The following is a 19,441-nucleotide window of genomic DNA, read 5'->3' as shown; positions in this document are numbered from 1 at the left end:
GGACAGATTCCAGAACTCAGGTAGCCACTGAGGTCTACATACTTCATGTACAATTTTACACATGCACACACAGATGCACAAACATAATAATACATTCATACATACATGTGCATGCACACAGATATATATAGACACACACATACACAGGCACATGCACATACACACATATTACATAACACACACATGCATGTGCACATACACATATACGCGCACACAAATCCCTTTCATTACACTTTGAAAAAATTGGAAACAGAAAACCACTGCTAACTTGGAGTTCAGTGTGATGAACCAGAGAAGATAATTGTCTACCAGAAAAAGTTCATCAAGGAGTTGTCTCTCTTTTCCTTCCCACAGGCTACACAAGGTTTTGAAAAGCTTCTTCACCAGAAAAGTACCCGCTGCCACTTCGAGGCTATATTGGAAGGAGCTAGTGAATGAGTCAAGTGCAGAATCAGATTTCATCTTAAATTTTTACAAGAAGGGTTTCACTCAGTTTATTATAAATTTATCTAAGTCATAAATGTGTCTTCACTCATGTATCTTTCAGGGTAAGTTCAACACCTCTGTACACTAGTGATCTTTCTTTAAATGTTTTAATGTATTTGTTTAGTTAATTAGTTTATTGTGTATGTGTATGCACAAGAATGCATGTGCACGGGGTTGGGGATTTAGCTCAGTGGTAGAGCGCTTGCCTAGCAAGCGCCCCTGGGTTCGGTCCCCAGCTCCAAAAAAAAAAAAAAGAAAAAAAAGAAAAAAAAAAAAGAAAGAAAGAAAGCATGTGCACGTGTAGGTTAACTTAGAAATCAAGTCTCTCCTTCTACCATGTGGGCGCCAGGGACTGAACTCAAGTAAGCCTTTTCTCAGTGGATCTTTAGATGAGTTCATCCAGATTCTTTGGACATTTTCAAAATCTGCATCTCACTTTCATGTTTTGAAGGACACGCTTGCTGAATGTAACAGTCTACATTGACAACTATTCTTTTCCTTTGCCTGTTGCCTTATCTTTTGGTCTCTATTATCTCAGATCAGTAGCCAAACATGACTTCAGTCATCGTCCCCCTGCATGCAATGTGTCCTCTGCAAGATCTTTTACGCTATTGTCTTCCCAGCAATCTTCAGTGTTTGACTCTGGTATTCCTACATGTAGTCTTCTTTGGATTTAGCCAACTGAGCCCCTTACATCTGTGAGTTAATGTCTAGCTTCAGGAAGCTTCTCAGCTATTATCTCAAATGTTTCTGCTTCTTTATCCTTCTCCTCCTCTGTGAGACTACATTCATGTATATATGAAACTCTTGGGTATTGTTCTATGCACTTCAAATGCTCACTGGCTCTCATTGGTCTCTGCATATACCCCCGCACCCCAATTGTACTGAGGATTGAATCTATGTCTTCATATGTGTTAAACAAATGCTTTGCTTCTGAGCTACATCCCCAGCTCCTTTTCTTCCCTCGCCCTCTCCTTCCTCTTCCTTTCCTCCTCCTCCTTTTTTGCCAGCTTAAGTGACCTTTAATGCTTTGCATTAAAGTTCATTAATTTCTATGTTTTACCTGTCTTTAAGTGAATTAATCTCTATTTGCTGCTTTTCTATTGTTCTGATAAAACACCATGACAAAGACAACTTAAAGAAGAAAGTGTTCGTTTGAGGCTTATATTTCCAGAAGGCTAGAGTCGGTGATGGCGGAGTGGAGGTAAGAGGTGGCTCCTGCCTGGAGCAGCAGAGAACTCAAATTTTAATCCACAAACAAGAGAAAGAGAGAGCTAACTCTAAATGGCACAAGTCTTTTGAAACCTCAAGGTCCACAACCAGTGACATACTTTTCTAGCAAGGTTATATACCTCCTAACTCTCCCTAAACAGCCACCAACTGGAGACTGAGTGTTCAAATTCCAGAGACTTGGAGACATGTCATTCGAACCATTACATCGTCTCTTATATTTTCTCATTACTAACTTTCTCCTTGATTCTTTGTTGTGCTCTTCATGTCTTCAGGGGAATTCTAAGGTAGAAAGGGTTGAGGTTTTTAAACCATGTTGGAAAGTTTATGTTGAAGGTAAAGTAAAACTTTTGGATAAGAAACTAAGCAGATCTGTATTTGGAAGAATCTCTGTCCAGCTGTATCATGAGTTATAAGTTGGAGGAGGTGATAACAACAGTCTGGAGATGGTGGCTTAACCAAGTGGATGGAAGCAGAGGTGGAAGGTTGCGGAAGGTTTTGAAAAACAACAAGAAACAATCAAAGGGGGATGTGGATATGATCAGGATACATTGTGCAGCACAAAACCAAGCCGGTCGATGTCTCAGCATGGAGGTGTTAGACGCTCAGCAACCCTACCCCTAGCCAGGGAGCTACTGACAATTGATGACTTCTGTGGAAGGAGAAAGTCTCTTAAACAGTATAGGCAGGTTAAGCATGCTCTAATAGATCACCATACATCTATGACTATTTGGGCAACAAATTGGACTGGGTGTGGTGGTACATGCCTTTAATCTTAAGACTTGGGAGATAAAAACAGGCAGATGTCTAAGTTCAAACCTGCCTCATCTACATAGTGAGTTCCAAGCCAGCACACTCTGTATAGTGAGACCCTGTCTCAAAAGCAAAACATCAAAACCCATCCCACATCTTGGCCCCCACCAACACATTGATGATATCATGTTGTTTGGTCTTTTTGGTTACTAGAATTGTGAGCCAAATAAATGTCTTTGCTTAAGTTACTCAGTCTCAAATAAGGGATCCTCTTTATAGATTGCTGTCTGTATGCAGGTGAGTTCAAGTGAAATATAAGGCTCTGATTGGGCAATGAAAGAGGAAGGCAGGGCTGAGAGTTTCAGAGAGAGACGACAGGGGACAAATAGGGCGAAGGATAGAGGAAGATGGAGGAAGAGGACCAACCGGATCCAATTGTCTTGAAATAGCCGCAGGTAGCTATGAACATTACGGAAGAGCATAGAATCATATAGGGCAATTTGTCCAATCTAGGTGGGCAGCTTGTATCAATGTCAATTGAGTTTTGAATTCTTTGTGTGGGCATTTTGTGGGTTGAGAATTTACTGTTATAAATCTGACTGATAAATTACAAGCCTCTGGAGTTTTGATTTTACTGAGTTATGGGGGGTTTGTGACAGCTAGCCACATGGGACAGATGGCTGGGGAGATTCAAGCTGTTCAGAGGCAGAAACAGGAAGGTGCCAGGGAAACAGGAAAGACTGCAGATTGCAGCTCCCAAAGTGGGAGGGAAGACTGCTGCCAGAGAGTAGCCTGCAATAGTGTGGATTAATTTTTAACCATTACACACAACACTCCTGTCTCTGCTTCCCCAGCAGTAGGATTAAAGAACAGAATGCTGGGTTTTTTAATGTGGGTGCTGGGGGTTGGAACACAGGTCTACAGGTAGTTGTGAACCACTCACCCTATATGGGTGCTAGAAACTGAACTCTGGTTCTTTGGAAGAGCAGCAAGTGCTCTTTACTGCTAGTCATCTCTCCAGCCCTTCCAAATATATATTTTAAATATTGCCTTATTTATTCTTAATGCATATAGATGTTTTGTTGGCATATGTTTGTGTATCATGGGCAAACCTGGTGCTAGGGACATCAGAAGAGGATACTGGAACGGCTAGAACCAGAGTTAGAGACCAGTGTGCCAAATCAGTGTTGGGAGTTGAACCTGGGTTTCTTGAAGACCAGCCTGTGATCTTAACCACTGAGCCATCTCAAAAGTCCTTGAATATATTTTAGAATATCTCACTAGAAGTTTCAGACTAATGCTCAAAAAGAGGGTTTGTTTTGCTTTGTTTTTACTTTGATTTTACTAGAAAAAGAAATTAATTAGTTCTTTATTAATTTCTAGTTAATAAGCCACATCAAGGAGAAATTATCTAGAGAGATGGTAAACAAAATACTTTTTGGAATATGGTAAGAAATACATTGTTGGAAACAGAAATCTATAATGTGTTTGCGATGGGTAAGTCCTAGTTCTTCAGAATTAGATTCAAGGTCAATTACAACAGGAATTGCAAAAGCTTATGAGACCAGGATTCCTTTAAGTCACAATTTTAATAAAAGGTCAGGTGTTACAGTTCTTATTCTAATGATCTTTGACTCATTGAAGTCAACTTCGAAGGCTATTCTGTACCCTGAAGTTCTTTGCTCCTCTTCTTTCTCTGCCTGGAAACTGACCTCTTATTGGGAAGGCAAGAGGGTACCAGAGACAGATACTGAGGAACTTTCTCTCAGGCTGACTCTCCCTTCTGAGCCTAGAATTAACTAGCTGTATGTCTCTGCTAGAGCTCACAGAGCCTGATGTATTTTACACTCCTGAGATCATAGCTGGTCCTTCTAGGCTCCAATAGCAACTCTCTGTCTTCTTGCCCCTTTAGTCTGTGGGTTGTAATGGTTCCTGTGGTGACCAACATTGGGTCTGTCTCCTTCATTGTTCTGTGGCTCTTCATACCAGCCCTTATTCTGTAAATGTGCCTTTTACCCCACTCCTCAGGTGTCTAACTTCGCATACTGCCCTGCCAGAATCCAGATTGATAGAGGAGGGGGCCAGGAGGATAGCACAATAGGCAAAGTGTTTGCCTGGAAAGAAATAAGACCAGAGTTTGATGCTAAGAACCAACATAAACATGCCAAGAGCAGTTTGACAAGGCGGCTCAGCAAGTAAAGGCACTTGCTGCCAGTCCTGAATGGACAAATTTGATTCCTGAAGCCACACGGCGGAAGGAGAGAACTAACACCCAGAAGTTGTCCTCTCACCTCCACAGGAACATAAACTAACTAACTAACTAACTAACTAACTAACTAACTAACTAACTAAATAAATAAATAAATAAATAAAATGAAATTTAAAACATTAAAATGCCACTACTTGTATTGTCCCTATTCCACTTCTGTGCACTTGCCATGGTATGAATGTAGGAGATCAGAAACAGCTCTCAGGAGTCAGTTCTCTCCTTCCTTGTGTAAGTTCTGAATACAATTCAGGTACTCAGTCTTGGTGACTAGCACCTGTACCCATTGTGCCATCTTGACAGACCTAACTATATATGTATTTTAACAGATAGCTTATTTGTGGTATCAAAAAGGCAGAAACATCCTAAATGCCTATCATCTATTGAGTGAATGAACAAAATGTGGCTTATCCACATAGTGGATTATATTTAAGGCCATAAATATTATAAATCTGCAACACGATCAGACCTTTGAAATATTTTGCTCAGTGAGAGTAGCCAGACACAAATATTACATTATTTTATTAGTTTGAAATTTACAAATATGACGTTCTATAGACACAAAAGCCAAGTTAATGGTTGCTAGGATTTGACAGCTAATAATAAAGATGTTCAATGTGTACAAAGGTTCCTTCTGGGGGTGATGCAAGCACTCTGCATAGAGACAGTGGTGCTGATGACAGTTGCTAATTTAAAGTGAAGATCTAAAATGCAAAACCAAAAAGCACACTGTAAACAATGCTGATCGCCATTAACTAGTTCCCTAAGTTCTGATGTAGGCCTTCACATACCAGTAGCCAATGTTACAAGTTTAATATATTTAATGGACCACATAAAATATTTTTATGTGCATGTTAAGTAATGATTTCACATGAAGTACTTTTCTTCAAAGAGCTTTGGTAATCTGTTGGTACATGTAGAATTTTTAATTCTTTTTCAAGTACTCTGAAACTTCAATATATGTCACATTCCATTTATTTCTTTTATCTATTTTTTCATCTTTTTCTTTCTCTTGTTCATTTTTCAGTTTCAGGTAACCCCCCACCAGCTTTGAACTCCTATATACCTGAGGCTAATATTGAATTCTTGATTCTCCTGCCTCCATTTTCCAAGTACAGAGATTAGTGTGTAAAGGAGCCATTATTCCTTGTTCTTTTTATTCATTTTATTTACTCATTTTCCAATTGAAGTACATTTAGATTATTTCCATTTTTCTTCCCACATCCATTGGATATGACTAGTACAATGCTGACAACTGAATGATCTTACCCTTTCTTCCAGTCCATTATCTGTTAGTTGTTTTCTCAGGATACACACATGTACATACACAAACACACACATTGGTTTCTAGGAAGCTCATTAAAGTTTTAAGCTCATGAACATTTAATTTCCTTTTAATATTTCTGGCAGCTCTATCAGGAATGCAATGGAAAATAAGAGAGGTAATATGGGAAAGAACATTACTAAAATTAATTACATATGAAAATGTCCAAATAAAATCCATTATTTAATACAATGATTATAGTTAATAGTTAGCAATAAACATGATTATTTCCCAATACCTATACTAAATAAAAGAACTTTCCATCTATGTTTGTATTTTGTTGCTGTATTTTTTTGGTTCTTATTTGGTAATAAGACTTTGTAAGTTCATAAAGTATACTGGATAGCTCTCCAACTTTTCTTGGTTCTGGAATCATGAATAAAACAAAAATATTGTATGTGTTTTAGTAGAAGTATGCCTAAAATGTTTTTCATGTTTTAGTGGAATTTATGTCTTTAGCAGTTAATTTCAAGTAATGTGTCATGTGATCTAAGTCTTCCACACCCTCTTGTTTTTAAAATTTCTGAGATAAATAGATTTATAGTATTTAATGTGATTAGAAGCTGTCAAAACCTTGTAATTTAGTACTATTAACTTAATATTTTCAGTTAGAATAATTCAATAATACATTGTTTTATAGAACCAATCCTTTATTAATATAATTTTTTTCTTTTTATGCTTTTACTCTTAGTCATACACTGTGTAACAACATTATGGTGAATGACACATTACATATACAATGGTGATCCCATAAGGTTTTCTCAGTGACATGGTAGTTTTTATAAGCATATCGTTATCAATATGATGAAATCACTTAACCACCTTTTCTCAGAATATATCCTCATTAAATAATGTATAAAGATGCTAATGTAGTTTTCCTCTGATTAGTCTTACAAAAAATTTACCCTAATAGTTTCAAGCTTCTTATGCTGTACTTAATTCTTATGTCAAAAAATTTTAAATCACTAAGAACCTCTCCATGTTTATTTATAAAATTAACCCATTTATATTTATTGTAAATACAAGTGGACTTATTCCTGTCATTTTATTTTTAACCATACTTTCTTCTTCTTTCTTTTGTTTTTCTTGCTCCCATTTCTGCCTTTTGTTGAAGTGGATAGGTTTCTTCATTCCATTTCCCATCTCTTAATGGTTCGAATATCATAAATTCAATTCAGTTTATTCAACTTCAGCATTATTTAAGCTTTAACATCCTGACGTCATGTATTCAAACCAAGTATTTTTCAAAATGAACATCTGGTACTAATTTGCATTGTGTATTCATTTCCTACTACTTTTTCAACTTTTTCTTAATTCTCATTTTCATACTTTTAAAATTAAATTTCCTTTCATTTTATAATAAAGATTAAGTGCGATGCTAGGTCAAACACCAGGCTTCATAAAGAAGTCTTCAATTATTCATTCCATTTTCTGATTCAACCAAGAATCCTCTGGTCCAAACCACAAAATCATCTTTTCTCTCCTTTGTCTTTCAAAGTCACCTCTTCCATTAGCTCTTTAATCATCAACTTCATCTCCTTTTTCAATTTCTTTGTTGTCTCAAAACATCTTATATCCACCTTGCATTTTTTTTAAAGAAACCCTGCATTCCACATAGTTTTGAATAGATTGTTTGCCTTTAGATTTAATGAACATCGTTTTCCAGCAACTCCTTGCCTTTCTTCATTTATCCTTCAAAATGGCGGACCTAGACAGTCATGATCAGTACCACGTGCGCCTGCGCCTCCAGCGGCCATTTCACCCATCAACCCAAGCTCCAGAGTCCGCCCCTTCTGGCGCCTGCGCACGAGCCCCCGGAGCCCAGTCGCTCCTCCCCCTCTAGCTGCGTACGCTTGAAACCGCACGTCCCGGTGCTGTCCCTCCCCCGCAGGCTGTGTACCGCCCCCGCCCCTTTCCCGTGAGATTCTTCCGCCTAGTGGAAGGTCCGTCTTTGCTCGACAGCCTACGCGCTTCAAGTGCAATCCAATAGGCGCTCATGGTCCTGGGTCTCCCCATTCACTCTTATCTGTGAGCCTGTGTGATTTTCTTTTCTGGCCTCAAAGTCGATAACCGATTCGGCGGGACTTTTTTGCGTAGCGCGAGGCAACAAATGGAAGAATGGAGCTGCGGCGGAAGGATCTGCTGATCGCAGTCTGCGCGCTTTAATGGGGGTCGGCTTCGAGTCGGTGCTGGGAGGGGGGAAGGGAGGAGGCAGCCAAGGAATTGTTTTTTTTTCCCGACCCCGCCCTCTTCAGTTTAACCATTAGAAACCAAGAGTTTCCTTGGCTGCCCCGCCTATCCCCCGCCACTCAGCCAATCATCGGTGGCAGCGGCTCCGAGGGGGCGGGCCCGGGAGGCTGTGCGTGTCTTGTGTGAGAGAGCTCTTGAACCAAGTCAGAGCTAGAGTCGGCTGGGCGGCTGGGCTCTCTTGCCGCCGTCGCGGGTGACTCAGGGAGGCGGGAGGCGGGGTAAGCGCTCCGCGGGCCTCGGCTGCGGGAGACAGAGGGAGAAGGGTGAAGGACCCGCGCGGGCGGTCGCCGCGTCTTCTCGGTTCACGGTTCAGGACGGGCGGGGGTGCGCCCGAGTCGGCGGCCCGGAAGCGGGGGGCGGGGGCGCGGCAAGTGTCGAGTCTCGAGCTAGTCCACGGCGGCTCCGAGGCCGCTCGGGGCGGGGACCGGCCGCTGGGACGGGCCCTAGGCACTAAGGGAGCCTTTTCTTTGCCAGGGCGAGGGGACGAACACTTAGGCAAAAGCACTGGCGCTGCGGCTCAGTCCTCCCTTCTCTCTCTCAGTGTCCAGCTTTGAAAGGTTTGGAAAAAGCGAAAGTTGTTGGGGCGAGAGGGTCACGCGGCACTCGGGCGGGTGTTTGCGGGGGGGAGTAGTGGGGGGGTGGGGAGGCGCTGGTGGCAGCTTGGGGTGCGGAATCCACCTGCGGGGGTGTCACTCCACCGGTCCCCGTCGGCGCTTCGTCTTTTCGGGCCGCCTCCGACCTCGGCCGCCCCCATCGCATTTTGTTTTTGTGCCTTCTGCAGGGAGGAGCCCTTCCTGCTGGCGTGGAAACCATGGTGCTCACGCTCGGAGAAAGTTGGCCAGTATTGGTGGGGAAGCGATTCCTCAGTCTGTCCGCAGCTGAAGGCAGCGACGGCGGCCACGACAACTGGGACTTGGAGCGCGTTGCAGAGTGGCCTTGGCTGTCCGGGACCATTCGAGCTGTTTCTCACACTGACGTTACCAAGAAAGATTTGAAGGTAAAAAAGCAAAAAGACGAAAACAAAATACAAAACCCCTAAACAAACAAACAAAACCATCTTCTGGGGGCTGGGCAGTCAGACGGTTTTCAGTTACCTTGGTAACGGGACAGTCAAGCGCCCCTCCCTCCCTTTTCTGAAATGGGCCACTAGAAAGTTGGCAGGTGATCAGAAGGTGCCGAACTCTAGACCATGAAAGTCTTTGAAATGGTGTGTAGTGTCAAGGTGTGTTTGGCCTAGAGCTCCAGTGGCCCGAGATCAATAGTGGGTTTAGGATTGTTCAGACATGCTTCATTAACGCAGGCACTGGGTCCCGCTGGGACAGTCTGATTATGCCCTCAACGGGAGAAATATTGTTTATTAGTAATAGGTTAAAGAAGTGGATGACATTTAGAGTCACCATTGAGGGCTAGCTTGGAAGTGCTTTCAAAAATGATGATTTCAGGTGGGGGTGTTCCTTTTTATTTCTTCATTCAACTTCTTAAACTTTACAACGTGGAAATGAAGTGTGAATGTAAGGGAAGGAGCTTAGTTGTGTTTTTTAGTTCTGTTTGGCTTGTTCGGTGGGTATTTGTGGATGTGTGGTTAGTGAGGCAGGAGTGGGAGGGACTCTGGTTGTTAATGAGGCTGGGTTGTTGTGGGTACAGCCATGTATGGAAGCCTTGGGTGGAGTTGTCCCATATAGGGTATTTGAGAGGAAGGAGAGAAATGGAACCGTGTGACCAGCGAACACATTCTGGAAGGAACCTTTTTCAGTTAGATCTTTTGAAAGGAATGAATTCTACTCTGTGATACAAATATTGGTGTGACAAAATAGTAGGGAAATAACCAGTGAGGAAGCCATTGTGCCCACAAAGACTCCTTGTGCAAAAACATCTGAAAAAAGATTCCTAACAAAGGCTCCATAGTGATTATAACTTAAAGGAAGTTTGTCAAGACAGAAGATATTTCTACCCTGAATAATGTGCATGCCTTGGGATCTTCTGTTTTTGCCATTTTCTTGAAAACTACTTAAAGGAAGCAGGTTTTAGCCATTGTGAGTTAAATGTTGATTTCTGAGACACTTCATTTGAACTCAGTTCATGCCTATAAGTCTTGAGAGGATCATTGGAAAAAGTTACTTGCCTATGTGTTTTCAGAGTTTCCACCATGTGCCTTGTGTTCATGTTGCAAAGGAAAAGTGACCACTGGGCATTTAACCTCGTTGCAGGCATCATAATGATCACTAGCAACTACACTTTACTTGGTCCTTACAGCAGTGCTTTGGGCTACTAAGGACTGTTTGTTGTTGATCCCATGTTACTGATGAAGACCTGTGCCTGGGGAAGGCTGAGGTTCATGGCCTATGGGCCCCATCCTTAGAAATTAACATGGCCTGTACTCTAGTCCAGGAAATTTCCCTACTTCCCCCTTAGCCATCATGCTGCCTGGTCAAAGTTGTGCCACAGAGCTGCCACTACTTGGACTCTGAAACATGTCTTTTCTCTTCCATTCCACTTATCTACCAAATCAAGGTTTAGAGGCAGGTGTATGCAGATGACCAGCCTGTTTGCTCTAGGCTAATAACCTTTGTATCTAATATAGGCTCATGTACTAGATTTCAATCGTGGTTGTGGGGTTTGTCTTTGTTTTTGTTTTGTCAAGTTAAAAAAGAAATTCTAGTATATTTATTTGATCTGATCTAAATGGGAGCAATATTTAAACTTTATAGTCCTTAGTTCTTGGGAGGTTGACAGGAGACTAGGTTTCCTTCTCATGATTAAGGGCCTGTTGGACTTCACATGTAAAGTAAAAGGTCTTTAACTTATATTGTCCCCCCCCCCCAAAAAAAAACAAAACAAAACCCTTTTAGGAGGAGCTTCACTTTCAGACAAGTCTTTGGTCTGGGCTGCTGTAATTAGTTACTAAATAATGATGGGAGGACTTGAATCAGTTTTTAACAGTGTATCTTCTAGGATTTCAGTTCAAAAACAATTTTGTTATGGGTTTTGCCTGAGAAACTCTTACAACTCAGTCCTTCTCTAAGGTGCAAACCTGCTTCTGTTTGTCCAAGCATTTACTGCTACATTCCCTAGTTGATCCCTAGTTGATCGCAAAAGTAATTAAGTTGTATTTAACAAAAATGTATCTTGCAACTCTAGAACCAAGTTATATTCAGTGAGAATAAAGCAACAACCAGTAATTAAAACCATGTTTACATCTGGGCCTAGGAGTCTTGATGGTGTGAGGGTGTCTTGTGATGGAGTTACTAGGCTAAATAAAAGAGAATTTCAGGTTGTATGCAACTGTCCATTTACTGTGTGCAAGTCCAGCTTTTCTGGATGAAGGAAAACAAGGTGAAGGCTGCTTAACATTGTTTCATCTGGAAAACATTTTGTAACAAAAGGATTTTAAAGGTTAGAAAAGCAATATCCAGAGTAGTGGATTTTGAAGAAGTTAAGGTGAGAACATTGTTAAAGTAGGTCAGTGTTAAATAATTATTCTATGGTGTCTTTTGAACCCTTCTAAGTGTCCTCAAATTGGGTAAGTTTTTTTTGTTGTTGTTGTTGTTTGTTTGTTTTCTTTTCTTTTTTTTCCTTTTTTCTTTTTTTCTTTTAGTGTAAGAAGTGAGATTTAAAGAAATTAAATAACTTGTTCACTCTTCTCTCCAGACCTTAGGCAGTGGCTTTCATTTCAGTTAGAGTGGAGTTAGGGTGCTTTATTTTGCATGTTTCTTTATGTCTAACAATGGAACTTTGCTTGGCATTTAGTATGTGTTCAAATACTTGGATGAATAAGTGAAGGACTTAGGAGAACTTTTCCTTTGCTATGGGGAAACAGGAATAACTTACTGATGAGGCAGAGACCGTTTCCTAGATTTAAGGACTTGTTTTATCTAACCCTACTGTGTCTTCTTGAGAGGGAAGGGTACATTTGCGTGTTGGGAAGGTCCTCTACCCCTACCTTGCCTATGTAGGTCTTTAGTTTCTTTGTCTGCTTTATTGAGTTTTCTGCTCCTTCCTTTGGCTATCTTTAGCAAATAAGTATAAACTGTTTCTTACTGCTGTCAGCAGTTAGATGTTCTCTGCCCTGTTGTACTGTTAGAACTGGAAAATTGTGAATCCCACTGCCAGTGAAGCTGTGTGAAACTAGAAACTCATAGCACAGTACAATAAACAGTTTTCCTCTTACAATTGAATGTTAGGTTATAGGATTTTCAAGTAGCATTGCACACATACATACATGCACACTCATTGAATTCTTTTTAATTTATGGAGTGGTGAAACTTCTAGTGCTCTATACATTATAAAGTTGGCATAGAGTCAACATATAATCAAAACTACACTAACCACACCATTCTCTATGTTCCTACTCTGAACTTGGAAACATTTTTCTTGGCGTTTCAATGGTTTTACAATTATATACCAGGTGAGATGAGTTTAAACCAAAATTGGTAGGTTTGGAGAATAGCTTGATTAGATGTAACATTGCTCCATGTAACATACAGACTTCATTATTGGGAGAAAAATTAGCTTGAAATATTTAGAACTATCTAAAATCAAGATATTTGATAGACTAATAGGCACCACTTATACTCTATTAAAAGCAAATGTGGAAAATACAGGTAATCAACCATAGTTTGTTAAGCACAAATAACATTTGTTTGTATGCCCATGAAAAGAACACAATGGAAACCAGGTAGATCGATCAGCTCATAAACTTGTATGGGTTACTTTAGTTATCTTTGCATATCATCTGATAGAAATATTGGCAGAACATCTTAAAAGGAGTGCCCTTTATTTGATAACTTGAGACAGGTTTCATGTACTGAATTTGTATCTGAAGAAGACCTTGAGCTTTAACCCTTGCTTTTCCATCACCATGCCTGACTTAACTCAGGACCGACCTCAGGCATGCTACACTAGCGTCCACTAGCTTCTAAAAGATATGCATGGTTTTGATAGGAAACTAAAAAATGTTGAGGAAAGCTCATAAGTTTTAGATTACAGTAAATATTTTGTGCAAGTCATTTTTTTTAAACCAAAGCTAATATGAATTTTAGCCAAATACAACCTGATACTTGAAAGTCATGTAGATTTGTCCAGCCTTTGGCATGTGCCCCACAATATCTATAAATACAACCCAGCCAAAAATAAAATTATAAAATAGGAGAGCTTTTTGTTCTTTTTAAAAATCATGATTGTGTTGTTTGGGCAATTGAGGTTTGTAGATGATGATATCATTTTGCAGTTTAAAAGAATTGGAGAGTTTTGAGTAGCTAAGGTTTTTGTTTTTGTTTTCCCTTCTAAGTATTTCTAATGTGAGAGTGCTCTTGTATGACTTTTAAATTAGGTTATCTTAATGGGTAATCTGAATGGGTAATAATTGTGATCTTAAGGTTTGGGAAGCCACTTATGGCATGTTTTTTTTTTTTAATCTAAATTTAGTGAGATGCATGTTACTATTATGGTTTTGAAGCTAGTAAAATAAGATTTAGAAAATTAAATTTAGGATTTAGAGGGGTTTTTTTTTAGCCAGTATATTTCTTTTCTTTCGAGCATATGTGTATGTTGTATGCATGTATGTGGTAGAATCAGGTTGATGAATGCCTTACTTATCACCCTCCACCTTACTCTTTGACACAGGGTCTCACTGACCCTGGAGCCTGCTGACCAAAAACTGTCTGGCCACCAAACCTCCAGATCCTCCTGTCTCTTCCCTTGCACTGGAATGGTAGGCACATGTTGTCTCATTTTGTGGGTGCCAGGAATGTGAAATCAGTCCTTACGCTGTACATCAGATCATTACACATCATACAGAATAATGGTTCTTGACTTGAGGCTCAGGTTAGTTTCCTTATATTCTCACATTGATTTTGTTCATGTAAAATCATCCATAATAAAGGTTTATCAAAGCTGGGAGTCAAACCCCAGATCTCTAATCTGTATTTTTGTTTATGGTTATCTCTTTTCCGTATTTCTGATATACAGAAAAAAAAAACACCTGTTACTGAAAGCTGGATTAGACATAAGGCTGATGTGAACAGATGAAATTCTCTGGCTAGGAAATAGGAACATGTCAGTTTTTGAATATGAAGTTGGTGTTAAAAGTTTGTGCTACTATTTGAGCGCTGGCAACCAAACCCAAGCCTCAGTAAGAACAGCAAGTACTCTTAACTGCTGAGCCAGCTCTTTAGCCCACAGTCTCAGTGAGTCTAAGAAGATACTGTGTACATTAGCCAAGGTTTAGTATTAGAGTTAGCAGTATTGAGGTGGAAACTCATTGCCATCTATGTAGGTAGATAAGAGAAACAGATTAATTCAGAGAGATGTTGATTTATCCATTTTAATAATTTTGTTAATGATTAGAAATTGTGTGCCAGTGATCCATGATGGCAAGCAAAAGCAGACACAGACTTTGACCTATTAGAGTTTATATGTCAGTCTTCCACAAATAGCCAACTGTGCGTGAGCATCAGGAAGAGAAGGTACAGATGTCTTCATTCCATCTACCACAGCAGATGTTGACTCTGGTAAGGAAAAGCGTTTCCAAAGAAAGGGTTCTTTAGCTTCTAGTGAAGAGTGGAAGCGAATGAGCTAGTGTCTCACTGTTGGGGAGTAGGAGTCAGGATCAGATTCTTAGATAAAAGATAAACTGAAATTCAAAGTGAGAGACTGGTTTGTAGGAGGAAGAATTTTAAATAAAAATAATTTATCTTCTGCACTGCATATTAAGTGATTTTATTGAAATCTGTTAAAGAAGATTAAAGATCTAGATTAATGACAGAGAAATGCAGGGTGTTTTAGCAAATTTTATAATCTTCAAGATTTTGTGAGTAATTCCTGGCTCAGAGTTGCTAACAGACCTGCTCTGGGTTTGTGGTGGGTTTGTTTTTTGGTTTTTTTTTTGTTTGTTTGTTTGTATGTTTTTGTTTTGTCTTAATAGCTTTATACAAACTGTAGTAGCAGTTACAGTGTTAAGGTTTTCAGACATTTTGCATGTCAGAAGCATAAGGCATTGCAATACTTGGGAAACTTTCAAAGATAGTTTAACGTTCATACCTGAAACTCTGGGTTGTGGACACAGCTCAGTGACGAGCACTTGCCCTGAGCTTCGTGGTCAGCACTGGCAAGCACAGGACAGCAGCACATCTTTTTTTTTTTTTTTTGGTTCTTTTTTTCGGAGCTGGGGACCGAACCCAGGGCCTTGCGCTTCCTAGGTAAGCGCTCTACCAGTGAGCTAAATCCCCAGCCCCAGCACATCTTTATATACTGATTTCTCTGTGAGTAACCAGATAAGCTTTAGGCTTCTCTGAGGTGAACTTTCCAGGTTAGTTGGAAGGGATATATAAGGCTTTGTGCTAAGTTCTTCTGATACTGGGGAACTCCCAAGGTGGATTGTGGTGGTGGAAGAGTCATCTTAAACCCACTTTTAATGTTGACTGAATTAAAATGCAGTGTGATAAGTATTTCTTTGGGTTTTAAATTCCTTCTAACTCTCTGAGATCATACTCTAATTAGCATATGTAAAACCCTTTTGTTGGGGGTTCTTTGAGTTCTGGGCTTTCAGAGGTCATCTTGAGGGCGTTGACTGAACGTTGAGGGCGTTGCTCTGGACTTTTGCATCCCAAAGAAGTCTTTGAAACGGAGATCGGAGATCGGGTACCTGGTGGAAACACCTTGCATTCCAAGTAGGATAATGCAAGTATAGAACTTCATTTATAATTGACTTTGCTTTGCTGTGTTTAGGTGTGTGTGGAGTTTGATGGAGAGTCTTGGAGGAAGAGAAGATGGATAGATGTCTACAGCCTTCTAAGAAGAGCATTTTTAGTAGAACATAACCTGGTTCTGGCAGAACGAAAATCACCTGAGATTCCTGAGCAAGTTATTCAGTGGCCTGCAATAGTGAGTAAAACTTGTGTTTCATTGAACTGACAAATGGAGAATATTTAATCCATTGAGGGTGAAACAAAGGGAGCATAATGTTCCTTTGAAACAGTAGTGTCATACGTATAGCAGTGTGGAAGAGTTAGGGGGGCACTTCTGACCTTCTGCCTACCCTAGTTGGAGCTCTGTGGTTTTAGGCAGGTCCCATGACTTTTTAGGACCTTATTTAAAATCAGGATGGAGGTAGAAAGTAGCAAGGTGTACATTCACATAGTTCTTTGGTTTGGCTAGATAGTCAGCATTTGAAGAAAATTAGGTTTTGCTGCTGACTTTTTTTAAAGTACATCTGACAGGCAGCAAAAGTAGATCTGGAGAGGACATACCAGATTTCATGAGAGACAAGGTGGAGCTTGAAGGAGGAAGAGTCAGGTATAGAGTAGTTGGAGAAGCCGGGAAGCAGGTGGAAAACTGCTAGACTCTGCAGGATGCTAGAAAAGTTCAGATTTTGTCTCTGAAGTGAAAAGCTACTCTAGGTGTTTGAACAATATAGGACAGTGGTTACATTTCACCCTTTGTATTTTTTTCCAGCCAAGAATTTTCTAAAAACATACTCTGTCTCTCAGAAAAACATATATACACTTCTTTCCCACATAAGGTTTTGGGAAATCATGGATCTGTAAACCTGTGTGTTAATAACTTCCAAATGTACATCTGGTTTAAATTACTGGGTTTAAATAAATGTTGTAATCTGGTGGCAGCATAAATGTTAGGAAATCCTTGCAGTAAATAAAAACTTATTGGCTTTGTTACTTCTTTATGTGTGGAAAGTTGTCAGTTCCTATTTCCAGATTGATGTTGATAGTAGTTAAAATGACATAACACTTTTTTTGTTCTGTCTTTGTTTTTATATTTTTTTTTGTTTGTTTGTTTTTAGATGTACAAATCTCTACTAGACAAAGCTGGCTTGGGATCCATAACGTCTGTTCGCTTTCTTGGAGATCAGCAAAGTGTATTTGTTTCCAAAGACCTTTTGAAACCTATACAGGTAAACTCTTGGCGTGGTCTTTAACACACAAGTAGAAGTTCTGCTCATGGGAGAAGTCAAATGCTCTTACTCATTGCCCATGTGCCTGTACCTCAACGGGAAGAATTTAACAGAGTTGCTGTGTAGCATCTCTTAGGTAGCCTGTGGGTTTGGCTGTCTCTTGGGACACATTGATGATTTACAGTGTGGTGTGGAAAAAGGTAGGTGATCTCACAGTGACTTTTCAAAGTTACTGTTTATATGGGTATTCTATGTGGTCCTCATTCATGAGTCTTAGTTGTTGTTATCATTCATGGCCCTGTGTGGAGTCCTGCACAGAGCAACAGTTTTCTGATTCCTGATGCCAGTCTCAGTTGAAGTCAGACACAGTCTTCTGCATTTTTTATTTCAGCTTTGATAGTGTAAAGAAATTTCATCATGCAGCTTAGTGATGTTGTTTCTTTCCCACTCCATTTTCATCCTCTTTGTTTTGCCCCTAATAATTTTTGATAATTTCATTATTTTAAGTGCCCCTAAATGTTGCAATGCTGTCTGCAGGAAAGTATTCAAGAAGGAAATGTACATTAGCTACTAAGTTTGGTTTACCCATGAGGTTCAAGGTTAATGGATCAGCAGCAATATACCAAGTAAGATAACTGTCTTTGGACAGATATAAGATAAAACTGTTGCCTATTGATCAGTTGATGAAAATGTGACTAGAGTTCTTAAAACCCCTGTATTTCTCCTCAGAGCAGTTGTTCCATGTTCCCTAGTTCAACATTTTTAGCAATTGGGTAGTCAGTCCTCACCATCAGCAGTATTCACTAGTCACAATGCATGTCCAATCAGTGTGCAGAACTCAGGTCTTTTTTACAACATAAAAAGCTCTCATAAGATAAAGCTCTTGGATCTTGCTCATAGGTGATTGGTAAGAATTTGTTAAAAGGGAAGGACTGCTAACAGTGATACAGATGTCTCACTTTCTGAGAAGTGAGAGTAGTTTTTATTTTTGGCATTGCTTTCAGAATTTATAGCTCCGTGTGTCCTAGCTTTTCAGTGAAAGAATTCTTAGTTTTGTTTCTTAAGACTGAAAAATCCGGGTTGAAATTTTTATTCTTAGGAAAAATGCACTGGATTATCAGTGTGAATGTAACTACATATTACTATCAAGGACATAATGGTTTTTGTTACTTTTTGCTGAAGAATGGTCAAAGTTCATTTCTTTAGGGCATTGTCTTGTAGCTAGACACTTCTGTATAATTCGGTGGAGGGATATGATTTACTTGCTTGCTGTAAAGTAATGTGGGTTGCGCCTGAAAAATTCTTTCACATATGCAGAAGTTAAAATTGAAACTCTTGGTTTGCCTTGACATTGAATATGATAATCTGTGAGTAAGAAAGGGGTTTCTGAGCCAACTGACATACTAGTTGGGTCCTAAAAATCTCCTGGGTGAACTAGAGTTAGTCTGCCTCATTGGAGAGCCCAGTGCGGCTATCTTTGTTCTTTTGGAGTAGGAATTAGAGACTCCTCTTAACGGTAAGAGCAATAAATGCCTTCAGTAAAAACACCCACATCTGAATGTTTAGGGATTGACTTTGAACATACTCGGAGCCTCTAGATTTTATCTGAAGTTATTTGGCCAAAGAAATGTTTTGGTATTTTTTTCTAGCATGGCCCCTTACTCCGAGACTAGTTGTTTACAGTGGGAGAAACAAGGAAAGCATTCTTGACTACCAAGTCACAGGTGAAGCCTGAAGGCCTGCTACTTGAGGGCTCTGTGTTTAGCAGCTTTTTTCCCCCTTTGTCCTGTTGGGTTTGGCGGGTTATTCCTATTGACAGTTTCTGTATAAATTTATCATAACTGGGTATGCTCACAAAACCAGGGAACTGTGGGATAGTGCCAAGATAGAACTACTGCCAAGAACAGAGTGTCTCAGAAGAGACTTACTCTGGAGTCTTAGGCTATTCATTCAGATTTTCTGTTTGTCCTTCCATCTTTTATTACAAAAGTGCATTTAGAATACTAGTTAGATTACATGAGTTTGTGTGAAATAATTTTTAAAAACAATTTCAACGAACCGATGGTGTGCACTAGTCTCGTGTATTTTCTGGGTTTTCCCTCTCCGTAGGGTTTGGGATATAGAATATTTTTAAATTTGGATTGATTAGTTTAATTTGTATATTATTCTCATAACCAAAATTACACATCGACTCCTAGTGTATTATTTGAAAACAGATTATTTT

The 19,441-nt window shown here is 39.7% G+C and overlaps 1 protein-coding gene across 2 annotated transcripts in view; it reads left to right on the top strand.

The window, feature by feature from the left end:
* The first annotated feature begins 8,377 nt into the window (after positions 1-8,377).
* The window catches only part of Kdm3a (lysine demethylase 3A), a 43,999-nt gene continuing 32,935 nt past the window's right edge, over positions 8,378-19,441 (top strand). Inside the window, exons 1-5 of one of the 2 annotated variants that reach the window (XM_032906352.1) lie at positions 8,424-8,527; positions 8,784-8,866; positions 9,091-9,306; positions 16,035-16,190; positions 17,107-17,217. In XM_032906352.1, coding sequence (XP_032762243.1) covers positions 9,121-9,306; positions 16,035-16,190; positions 17,107-17,217 — 453 coding nt within the window. In that variant the 5' untranslated portion in view covers positions 8,424-8,527; positions 8,784-8,866; positions 9,091-9,120. Of the gene's footprint in view, positions 8,528-8,783; positions 8,867-9,090; positions 9,307-16,034; positions 16,191-17,106; positions 17,218-19,441 lie in introns of both variants that reach the window. The other variant, XM_032906354.1, reaches the window with a different exon arrangement.

Source organism: Rattus rattus, chromosome 6 (genome assembly GCF_011064425.1).
Source record: "Rattus rattus isolate New Zealand chromosome 6, Rrattus_CSIRO_v1, whole genome shotgun sequence".
In the NCBI taxonomy this organism is placed as follows: domain Eukaryota; kingdom Metazoa; phylum Chordata; class Mammalia; order Rodentia; family Muridae; genus Rattus; species Rattus rattus.
Note: the sequence above shows the minus strand (reverse complement) of the source record. Positions and strands in the feature narration are given on the sequence as shown.